This window comes from Suillus subaureus (genome assembly GCF_016647635.1).
Source record: "Suillus subaureus strain MN1 chromosome Unknown BJ212scaffold_40, whole genome shotgun sequence".
Lineage (NCBI taxonomy): Eukaryota > Fungi > Basidiomycota > Agaricomycetes > Boletales > Suillaceae > Suillus > Suillus subaureus.
The window spans coordinates 299716-310526 of NW_024538596.1; the positions used below are offsets into that span (position 1 = coordinate 299716).

Consider the following 10811-nt stretch of genomic DNA (forward strand, 5'->3'; position numbering starts at 1 on the left):
CCAATGACATCTCTCGACCTTCCAGGGACGCTTATCCTAACATTCGGTTTTGGACTTGAACTGATTTCGATACATTTGCCGAGAACCCTGAGCATGGGGGAGGGAATCGGGGTAAGACACCATGGCTGGAGCTGGAGGATGGCCATCCTGTCACGAGCGATATGCTCAAAGCCATCCGCAAGGCTACATGAGCGGCCTGGGCGGAACTAGTAAATCGTGGTATAGCTCCGCCAACTTACTCGAGGATATGCGCTACTGGCAAGAAGCTCATAAACGATCTCATCATGAAACAATTCCCTCTGCTCCTACTTGACAACAACAGATGGAAGCTCGAGCTTCTCTGTACCAACAACTACCCTTGGTGCAAGAACAATCTTGGACTGGACAGAAGCTGGAAGGACATGTCCACAAAACTTGCAGCCAAAGAGGAGGACCTTGACAATGAAGCTAACTTATTGCATTCTAAAGGCAAAGGCAAGCGGTGCCTCTCCGACAGCAGTGAATGCCATGACGACCAATGTGACATCAAGAAAAGCAGAAGTATGTGTCGTTTTTACATTCATGTTCATACTGACACCACTACCAGACAATAGCACGTCTACAACTATCTCGACTGAAGAGAAAGGTATGTTTAGTTTTTTCTTTAGTTTCTGTACTGATTGCATCATTAGTCTGTCCGATTGCGTTGCCAACACTTGTGTGCGGCACATCTCTCCTTCTGCACCAAGACCCCAAACCCAGCCCAGTGAGCACAGTCAATCTTCTTTCTCCCATTGACCTCCCACTTCCCCTACAAGATTTACCTGGCTGTGTGGCATGCGAGAAATCTGCTGTACCATTCGGCGTGTACTTACTGCAGCCCACCCCACAAGGCTCCCTCGTCTCCCACAATGCACATGGCACCAACAAAGAAAACAAGTTTGTATTGAAGGATCCACTGTAAGTACTCTACATGCTACCTCGTACTGAACTAACTCCATAATGAAGTGCCAACATTTTCGGACCTAATGGAATGGCCAGGACAGTTCCTGAGCCAGCCCTCAGCCCAATCAAGAAGCCCAACGACGGTTCAAGCACCAAAGTTCCAAAGAAGAAAATGCACCCTGGTTCCGCAAAGAACGTGCAGTGAGTTTTTTTTTGGGGATTGTTTCACGCTAACTATTCTCTTACAGAAACTTGTGTGCCTTACGCTGGCTGAAGCAAGTGAAGATGGCGAGCAGCACTACAGATGAATTCAGTCTCTATTGGGCTGCACTCACATCCGCACAACAGGACAAGTACAAGGCCGACATGGAACGCTTGCAGAGTGCAGGAACATGGACGAAGGGTTCCAACAAGGCCATCTGTGATGGTACCATGTACTAGTATCCCTCCCACATTTCCTTCACTCATCTTGGTTTCATTTGCATGTCATATTCTCCTGCATTTCTCACTGCATTCTTTGCTACTTTCCTGCATATTGTTCCATCCGCCCGCCCCATTTTGTATCCATTTTGCCCGCTGCACCCAGGCCAATTTGCACAATTCCTGCTTGTATTACTACAATCCTATGTAACCCATTCTCGTCCGCTGTCATCACAATGCAATGTATTAAAATCAAAACCAATAATATGCTGAGATCGAGAGAGATATGACAGCAACAACGAAAGTCCGATGTCCCCATAAGAAACCCTGCCTCATCATGTAATATATGTGATCTGCTCTAGTCCACTGTGAGGAGCTCGGGAAAATTCCTATTCAAGCAATAATTTTCAGATCTGACCCGCTGGCGCCCGACCTCGTCATGTGAGGTTTTCACTGGGGTTCAAACTTGATAATCACAAAGCACTGGCCCGCGTCAATGCTGCTTAGCCGCGTCAAAATAGCTACGCCCTGGTATAACTTATTTGTATCTGTTTCATGTAAATTCGCCTATCCTCCGGAATACATACTCACTTCTATCTGCATCAAAATCATTATGGTGTCACGGACCTGCTTTCGGCTCAGCGGACTGGGATAGAACCGGTTGTGTAACGGGGACTCCGATCATAAGCGGTCAGTGCGGACTACTAGTCATAAGGTAGCCCAATTATTCTTCTCTTCCATTCCTTTTCTTCATGATACAATGTCACATTCACTCACCGAGCCGACAGAATTTTTGCTTTCATTATCCGAGCATGAGGCTCTTCGATTCTTGCATCATGCCGCCTGTGGCATGTCCACACCATCGGACATTCCAACCATCGACTATTTTCATCTTCTCACAGCCCTGTCCATATATCGAGACATGCGTATTCTTGCTGTCGTTAAGCCGGACGGCTCAAAGTACAACAATTACACTTCCTGTCCCTTATGCTGTTGGCCCTTCATTACGATCAATGGGAATCTGTTGTGCCACATCGGAGAACTTAACGATCCTGACCACGGAAGACACGGTACATTCGATACCCGGCTTGAACATCTGCATTGTACGCAGCCTGACTCGACAGCATGGAAGCACCTCTCCAATCTCCCCACCCTGCATACATAGCAATCTGTATCAGATTCCTTGACCCGGTTGAATTGGTGTAATTTCAATTTTGCACCTTTCGTCAATGTCACGGACCTTCTTTTTGTTGTTGTAGAGACAGCCGCGAACACATCCCCCTCGTTACAAGATTTCCCGAGGCATGCCCGCGTTTTCCTCAGGCAGAAACCAACCACCACACAGTGCAAAGCACGCCCTCCTTGATTGCGTTGGAAGGATATCAGGAACTCTCAGGCGACTCGACGGCGATCACAGTTCCTTTTTTCCCATTTACCTTGACAATGACCTTCTCGTGAAAGGTTTTTTCAAGTTGGATGCACATCCGCGTGCTGTATTTGACGGGCTCGCATCTTGGTTCCTCCACTGTTATCAGTATTCCAAGGGTCATTTACCGCACTCCGTCTATGCTCCCACTTGCATATCCTCCCAATGGTAGTGGATGCTGAGGCCATGTATCGATATCGCTCCCGAACACGATACATTCTAACACAACTCCCTACACATGCTGGGTGCTAAAGCTGCCGCTCACATCATTTTCTCAATGCTTCCCTGTTCCCACGTAGTTACCTAAGGGCATGACAATGCCACTGCAAGATGCCTCCTGAAGGCCTGACGGCCTGGTGCGGTTCGGATCTTCTGCAATTATTTGTTGTCAGATCACAGGAGCAGCCCCAGCTGGGCTCAGATTTATATACTAATGAAGTTCGGCAATTATCCTAGAGTTCCCATTAAATCTCGCCATGCGTAGACGGAACGAGCAAGGGAAGTTACGTCTAGGCCTGTGGCCTGTACCTGTGCTTGTACAGAGTGTTTTCTATATCACCGTCCCAAATTGCGCAGGCTGTTCGACATATGCAAGTTTCGTTGTTTGAATCTGCGGATGGTCAACCGGAATTGCAAACGACTCAAGATTGACAAGGTAGATTTCAATTTTTACTTGTTGCTCGAATGACCATTGGTTTTGGCAGTCACACATTCCCGTTTGGACTTTGAGCCTCATAGGTCAGTTGGTTTGGTTTAGAAGAGTGAAAAGGAAATGAGGTGGTGCCCACTGCTGACATGAATTACAATTGATGCTCCGCTCTGCCGTGGCGTTGCTGACGCTGGCCTGCCCTCTTTTCTAATCCTCTTCCACGTTTATTTCTGTACGCACCTCTCGGACGTTGACCTCGAGTGTATAATAGGTCAGAACCATTATACCATAGAAGGAATTCATCTAGCCGTATGGCGCAATCAAAATTCAACGTTCCATATTTTAATATTGATCCCTGGCCTGTACTCGTTCAAGCCAGATCCGGCTCCGGGGTGATGTACATGCCCTATTACATTTACAGCAACGTTCCATTCTGCTCCACCCTGCTCCACCAGAGGTTATTTGCACGCGGACTCGGACAGGTTGGTATCAAGTATTGGCTGGGTGTATTATGCCTCAACTTGAAGGCCCCATCACTGGTGGTCATCTATACCAAAACACGCTCAACCCACACGGGCAACGCTATGCTCTGATGGATGATTGCCTCTCCACAGTGTCTAGATCTCGAAGTTTTTTAATTCTAAATTCCCTGTCTGGCCGGTACAATTGTAGGTCAAAACTTGAGGAAAGGGAAGTACTTCTTGATAAAATCGTCGGTCAGTTCTATTCGGGTGGTGGGTCTCCAATTCAAATCATGCTTAACGAGTACATTTACAGAGTCGGCGCTCATTTGTGAGGAGATCACAATTCCATTCTATCAAGTAGCTCTGCACTGCAGATACGTTTCGCCGCAGCGACCAAGCAACTCTCATATCGTACATTAAGCACGCACACGTTCGACACAGCTACTCATTCCCATGGAAAGTCGTTCCGAACAATTTTTGACTATTCGACACTCTTCTCCGATGACGCTCGAGTCTCGAGTGGTTGCATTACCCGGCTCCGTGATAAGAAATAGGAGACTCTGGATCGCCGATCATTCAAGTTTGCAAAAGGAATGCGGCAGAATGAATATCTTGCAAATGCAAACACAGCCTATGTTACCCAGCCATGTGCGTCAAGCGTGGAAGTACGTTCGAGAAGAAAACTCAAATGGGCATGCCTGTTATCCGGAAATATGCCAACTATATGGCTTCTTCTCTGATCGCGCAGTCTCAGTGGCTGGATAGCGTGCTCGCCTCGCAATGTTGTCAACGATGGCCTCGTTGTTTTTCAAATTTGAGGTATATCCACTTGCTTATTTGCGCTCCTTGCACGATGCTGAGAACACCGACAGGTATCCGTCATAGTTTTCTATTAGTGGCAGCCATGGTCACAGTCCATTATTTCTTTGTTTTGTATGGGCTTTACGGCGCCCTCTAGTTTCTTTAATCTCCACCGTATTGTCCGCGATCACGACAAGGTCAGTTGAATCTCGCACAAGACCACACCGATATGTTTTGACTTCATGTTTTCCAGCCTGCTCTCATTCTCGATGGAGGGGGCTCTGAGGCATGGCCTAGCCAAGAGCATCTTGCTGTTCGGGCTCCGCGTTGACAATGCCAACTTGGGTTACATGCAGAGATAAGAGGCACTGGAAGTATGTGTTGCTCACAAGCACCATCTTCAGGATGATCACTTTTCTGAATTCCTGGTAAATATGCGTATTCATAGTTTTTCTTTCAAATACTCATTTGAGCTTTCCCTGCAGTTGGATCTTGCCGACGCTGATCGAGTGGCCAGCCGCTTTATCAGGAACTGAACTAGAGGTTAGTAGTAGTGCCTTTAACGATGTACTGAGTGCACTTCTGTCGAATAGTTCGGCTTGATATGGTGCGTGCGATTCGTGTTATCATTTTTTTTTATCTCATCACTCTTGTTTAGACATCGCTGCCCTCTTCAATGGCGCTTCTTCCGCAAGTTATGACGCGGGGGTACGCACAAGCAGTACCTTAATAATTATAATGGAGTCTCGTACAGCGAGTCGACAAGTGTGTAACACTTTTTTCCATGTATTGTTGGAAGCTCGTGACAGCGTATTTGACAAGATGATCTCCTCCCCACTTTGAACAATTATCAAGATTGCAGTTGGACTTGCTTCCACCAGTGTTTTCGTGCCTCTCGATGTGACAATCGACCTTGGTCGTGACCTTTTTGGTTCCCCTCCCCGGGGTCTTGGGAAAGAAATATACCATGACCCTCACCGCAGAGGTTAACCGCGGAGAGTGGGACGTTTCTATCTACTCTTATAGTGCCTATTCAAGCATAGTTTCATTTCCCACTGGGACAGCGTCGGCTTGACGATGTGGGAAGTGGTAGTAAAGTATCCAAATGGCAAGCAAATCATTCCTATAATTCTAAGCAAAGTATCACATCTTGTATTACAGGAAATAGCTCTATGTTATGCACCACCTTTACAAATGCGATCACTCTCGAAATGAACCAGATACTGAGGGCTTTCTTCCGACAGTTGTATTTCTGCAGCTAGGCTCCCTAGGTTTCAGCCCGTACAAGTTTGGTAAGCGAACGAGCCCGCCCGTTTACTATGTGCTCACCAACATAACTTCCTTCAAAGATATTCTGATGGCAGGCCATGCTAAATATGCGTTCCTGCTTACAACTGTTTGCGAGGTTGTGCTGTACGTGACGACAGTGGGCGCATATAATCAAGGAATACACTCGGCAGCAGCAGCTGGTCGTCGCCGTTTCGAAGACTCGAACACGGCCCTCACAGAGCTCATCGCGAGTGCGATCAATTATCAAGCGGGGAGCGATTGAGGCTTCCAGACCAATGTTATCGGGGACTGCATAATTGTTTGTGTTGATAGCAATTCAATGGATGTCATTTCCTGTCAACTGGTAGGAAATCTGCCACTGCTGTGCTCAGACGTAAATAATCTATTGACTGCAGAAGGCTATTGGGGTGAGGTGGTAGAACTCAGTGACACAGAAAGTTGCGATCACCTCTTCTGGCGAATATGGTGATGGTTTCATCTCTGGTAGTTTCCGAGATCTGGTTTCTCCGCCACTGGCAGTCTTCCCTGGACAGAAATACCTTCCGGTGTTGCTACGAATGGGCGGGAAGAAGAACGTCCCATCTACCTGTTTCTGTTTGTCATCTTTACGATGATGTGGCTTGTTACCGATGTTGCCGCCGGATTCAGTCTAAAGAACGAACTGCAATATCCACAGGGAGAGGATGTTGTGTTTGACTACTGCGACACCATTCACCTTGTCGCGGCCGCTGGGGCCAATGGGCTAAAGGGCAGCTGCATGGTCCTGAGCACCATGATGGCTTGAAGAGGAATGAAGGGATTGAGATTCGGCACGCGAAAGAGGGAATTCTATGAAACAGCGTATCCCGACGGTCCTGGGACGCAGCCTACTATAGTGCTGGAACCGCACCCTAATACCTTGCAGATACTAACGCATGAATTACATCGATGGCATAACAATTTCATATAGCAAGGATGCATAGTGGATTCCAAGCGCCTGGAACGTAATAGCGTCTGCGCCGATTCGTTGAGGTGTTGCACCATTCATACTCGGATCTATCGTCTCGTAGTCACATAGGGTGGTTTCCATCGGGCCCTGGCTTGTAGTTAACGCGATCTCCGTGTTCCAACCCGAACGGTAATGAAGTGCTCAAAGCTTAACCACCCAAGCTTCAGCAAACATACTGTGGGAAAGTGGCCTTAAACCGCCGCAGTCATCCGACATGCAGCCCTCCAATACATTGAAGTCCCTTCGACTCACACGCCCTCTCCTTACCTTTCAAAGCTCGAAGGATGTTCCAGGGTCACTGCTTGCTGAGGGTGGGATTTGTTACGGGTATTGGAAATTAAGCGCATTTCTCCCGGTGATGCCCCAGTGAGCTTCTTCGAAGTATTCATAGCGCTGAAATTCAATTTATTAGCAAAAGTAAACTGAGCAGGCAAATCAACGTATACATATGTTGCTACCATCTCCGAATCTGAACCTTTAACAAAGTCACAGAGAAACGTTGGATCTCATACATTTCCAGTATGTCCTTGACACTAAGTTCGCCTTCAACCCCCCGAAGACCCGTCCAGAACGAATCAAAATTTAAAGGACGCGATGTATCTGAATTGACTTGCCATGTTGGTAATAGCTGCGCTGCTGATCATCTTCATTGCGTGCATCTCGCGCATACACAGTATTCATTCGGGTCACGGGTTCCGCTCGAGTGCTTCTGTAGTCCAGGCTGCGTCAGTGGTGTGCATGCAGCAAGGTTCGTGTTCCGTCAAGTATATAAGTGAGTATATAATACTTCTATCCGAATGGCAGAATAGAATCTGCGCCTGCGTTTCCTGCGATGTTTCACGTCCCGCCCAACTTTGTACGCTTCACAGTTATCATCAGTATCCAGATCGTCATCCTGACATTTGGATACGGATTCCTTGGTGCGGTTGCCTACCTTGAGTACCTTGCTCCATCCGATTCAGTCTGCGAGTTGATGAAGAACCATCCTGGAGAGTTAACAATGGTCGTCACATTGATAGCAACTGTACTATCGGTCACCGCTGCTACGTCTGTCTACCTTTTGCTCTCTCAGACTGATCATTCAGTAAGACGTGATTTTTTCCGCTAGTCTTTTCACGCTCTCAGTCAAAGAGGCACTAAGACATCGAATGTGGAAGCCCATTTCTCTAATTCATCTGAGCACTGGTGTCGCTTTGGCACAGGGCTCTCACATTCTGAAACATCGATATATAGGATTGACCTTTTTGACACTGTTCATCTTTGGGATGCTGAGGCTCTTAACGGCTGGGTGTGTCTTCTTTGGAAGCATTGTCGAGATCATCTCATTTGAATGGAGTCATAGGTGGACAACTCTCTTGACACCGACCTACTTCATGTGGCCAGTACAGTTGAATGGATCCGAACTTGACATAACTGGAAGCGCATTTGCCGCCTTGCTTCGCCAAGAATTCTTAGCAAATGGTCTTAGTGTGTATTTCTACTCGAGTTGACGAGTGGCTTGTAAAATGGGATAACCAAGTCCAGGACAGTGCTTTCGAAATCCTCGACGTCGGTGGAATGCTTAGTGGTGTTACTGCTGCAGGGTTTACCTTTGGTCTTCCTGGGACATTCAATTTCAATGGCGCAGAATATAATGTATCTACTCGTAGGTTCAGATTCCTAGGTTACTTGAAGCTGTTTTGCGATGATGTATTGTGGATATAGGGGGGATTGTGCCCACCATTGAGGAGTATTCCGGCTCGGATGGAGTTCCGGGTGCCAATGGTACTCGTCTTGGATTTTCTGGCGGAAATGTTACGGTCAACACAGGAGCCGTACCTGGATCACACCCCAGCGTGCCTATTCCTCAAGGCTTCAGCAGGAACTATTCCATGTCGCAACAAGGGTTAACAGCCAATGTCAGCTGCCGGGCCATCGACTCGAGCCAAACGCAGTACCTTTGGGACGCGAACAACTCTTACGTCATCTATGCCAACGCAGCTGCTTCAAGTTCGAACAATATCATCACCGGTCTCCGCTTGTGGAATATCAGTACCAACTGTGGTACCAGTAAGTTTGGATCTTGGACATCTCTTCTCACGTTCATTGACAGCTTCTAGATGCGCTGACAACGTACCAATATGTGACCATGGTCGATGCAAATGGAAATACGAACTCATCAGGGAGTGGCTTCCTTCCGTCTGTTGTGTGCCAAGGACCAATGAATGTGAACCAAACTTATACAAACTTCAGTGAGCAATTGAAATATGCGTTTGGAGTCATTGACCGAATCTGTTCTTGTAGCCATTCTTACACAGGGGTTTTACAAGTATGGGTTCCTTAAAGCAAGCGTGTGCGATGTGGTTCCCCTGTTGACCACAGTCCGCGCCGATTATTCCAACGAACAAATTTCTTCGGAGGTGATCTCATACACTCCTGTCCAGCTAGAGAATGTTGAGCTACTGTCGTTTATCGCTGGAGTTGCCAGGTTTCAGTCGATCAACTCGCAGGGACTTACGAGTAGCACGATTGGGGATACCTTGTACTCCGTCTATTCCTCGACTACTATCGGATACATCAATAACAATCTCAATGACACGCAGGTTTACCTTGAGCTCGTCAGTTCCATGACATACAATCTTGATCCACCTCTTATGACATCTTAGGAGGATTACTGGCGTGGTGTTGTCGAATTTTCCGCTACGGTGAGGTCACTGGTCCGTTCAATATTGTCTAAATTGACCTAGCATCATTTCACAGTTCCTTCGCTCTGGGTTCATGGCCACAGGTAGCTTCCTAAATAATGAGATCCCGAACAACCTCTCTTCCCAAGTTACTGGGACCATGTTCATATCGACAATTGGCTGGACTCGCTGGCCTAAGAATTCCCCGACATATCTGCTCGCTACACTTCCGCTCACCATTATCACTACCCTCACTTTATTCTCCGCGTTGTACAGTATTCTGGAGGCTTGGAAAGAGCATCATGGATATCGCGGTCACCACAGGGCCCACTTCGACGTGTCAAACACTCTTCATCTTATCATGGCATGCGCTGCTGGGAGTCTCCCACTCAAAGATTTCGGCAGGAAAGGAATTGTCAACAACGAGGGCGTGAAGGTGCAGCTGAAGGAGAATGGTAACAAGAAGATGTTTGTGATACCCGATCAACCGTATTCGTTTGTGTCGAAGGAAGAGCTGGTGTGATTTTAGGTATCATTGCGCTATGGCAGTCGTCACCTGAGACATGGTCAGAAAAGGTCTATGGACAAATGCGATACATATCCCGAGACCTTTATGAATGTATTGACTTCGAATATGTCCCCTAATTTGAGCAGCATCTGTCGCAGACTCTTACTTGGCTGTCTCAGGTGTCTTTTCTTACTCGTACAATCGTTCTTACTCTTGTCTATGTTACATAAGGCACTTTAGTGAGGGGGGCCCCTGTCTAAATATATTACTTAAACTGAACAGAATGTTCGTTCATGCGTCTCTCAAACCTTGCAGCCTGACCAATAGGTAAGGTCCTTAAGCCCATGAGGCAAAGCCACTGTCAATCTCATACTATTCCGAGAGTGTACTATGATGCACTCTTATTTTGGAGGCTGGTCGCCACTGCATCCGATAAAATACCACGTTTCGAGCATTAACTCAATGAGCTTGAATTTGTGGCCAATAAATTGGTCTTTTTCAAAGACGACCGACTTAATATAAGTCTTTCGTCTTCGAGTGACAAGTGACTTGACAGAACTTGAATTCTGTACATTAAGAATAAATAAGCTCCAAGCTTGTAAAACGGTAAGAAATCAATAAAAAAAATAAGAAATGATTAATTCATTGGGCATAGATAGTACAACAGGAAGTGGCATG

The 10811-nt window shown here is 46.9% G+C and overlaps 2 protein-coding genes across 2 annotated transcripts; both read left to right on the forward strand.

Moving 5' to 3' along the window:
• Window positions 1-121: 121 nt before the first annotated feature.
• Window positions 122-1365, forward strand: BJ212DRAFT_1303226 (uncharacterized protein; the record flags this gene model as incomplete). The annotated part of the gene is made up of 6 exons (XM_041333389.1): window positions 122-219; window positions 245-540; window positions 587-625; window positions 672-939; window positions 988-1125; window positions 1173-1365. The coding sequence occupies 6 exons, from the start codon at window positions 122-124 to the stop codon at window positions 1363-1365; spliced, it is 1032 nt and encodes a 343-aa protein (XP_041188426.1).
• A 6247-nt stretch (window positions 1366-7612) lies between these two features.
• BJ212DRAFT_718360 (uncharacterized protein) lies at window positions 7613-10218 on the forward strand. The gene is made up of 10 exons (XM_041343915.1): window positions 7613-7710; window positions 7767-8009; window positions 8071-8250; window positions 8305-8429; window positions 8482-8607; window positions 8667-9011; window positions 9062-9193; window positions 9246-9559; window positions 9608-9646; window positions 9702-10218. Exons 2-10 carry the CDS (start codon window positions 7795-7797, stop codon window positions 10146-10148), a joined length of 1923 nt encoding a protein of 640 aa, XP_041188427.1. The 5' UTR covers window positions 7613-7710; window positions 7767-7794; the 3' UTR covers window positions 10149-10218.
• The last annotated feature ends 593 nt before the right edge of the window (window positions 10219-10811 follow it).

Bases quoted from the DNA above. Each gene is read 5' to 3' on its own strand.
- BJ212DRAFT_718360 (XM_041343915.1), top strand. From the start codon at position 7,795: ATGTTTCACGTCCCGCCCAACTTTGTACGCTTCACAGTTATCATCAGT. The intron at 8,430-8,481 runs GTGTGTATTTCT...GGGATAACCAAG, and splicing joins ATTCTTAGCAAATGGTCTTA to TCCAGGACAGTGCTTTCGAA. The intron at 9,194-9,245 runs GTGAGCAATTGA...CTGTTCTTGTAG, and splicing joins CCAAACTTATACAAACTTCA to CCATTCTTACACAGGGGTTT.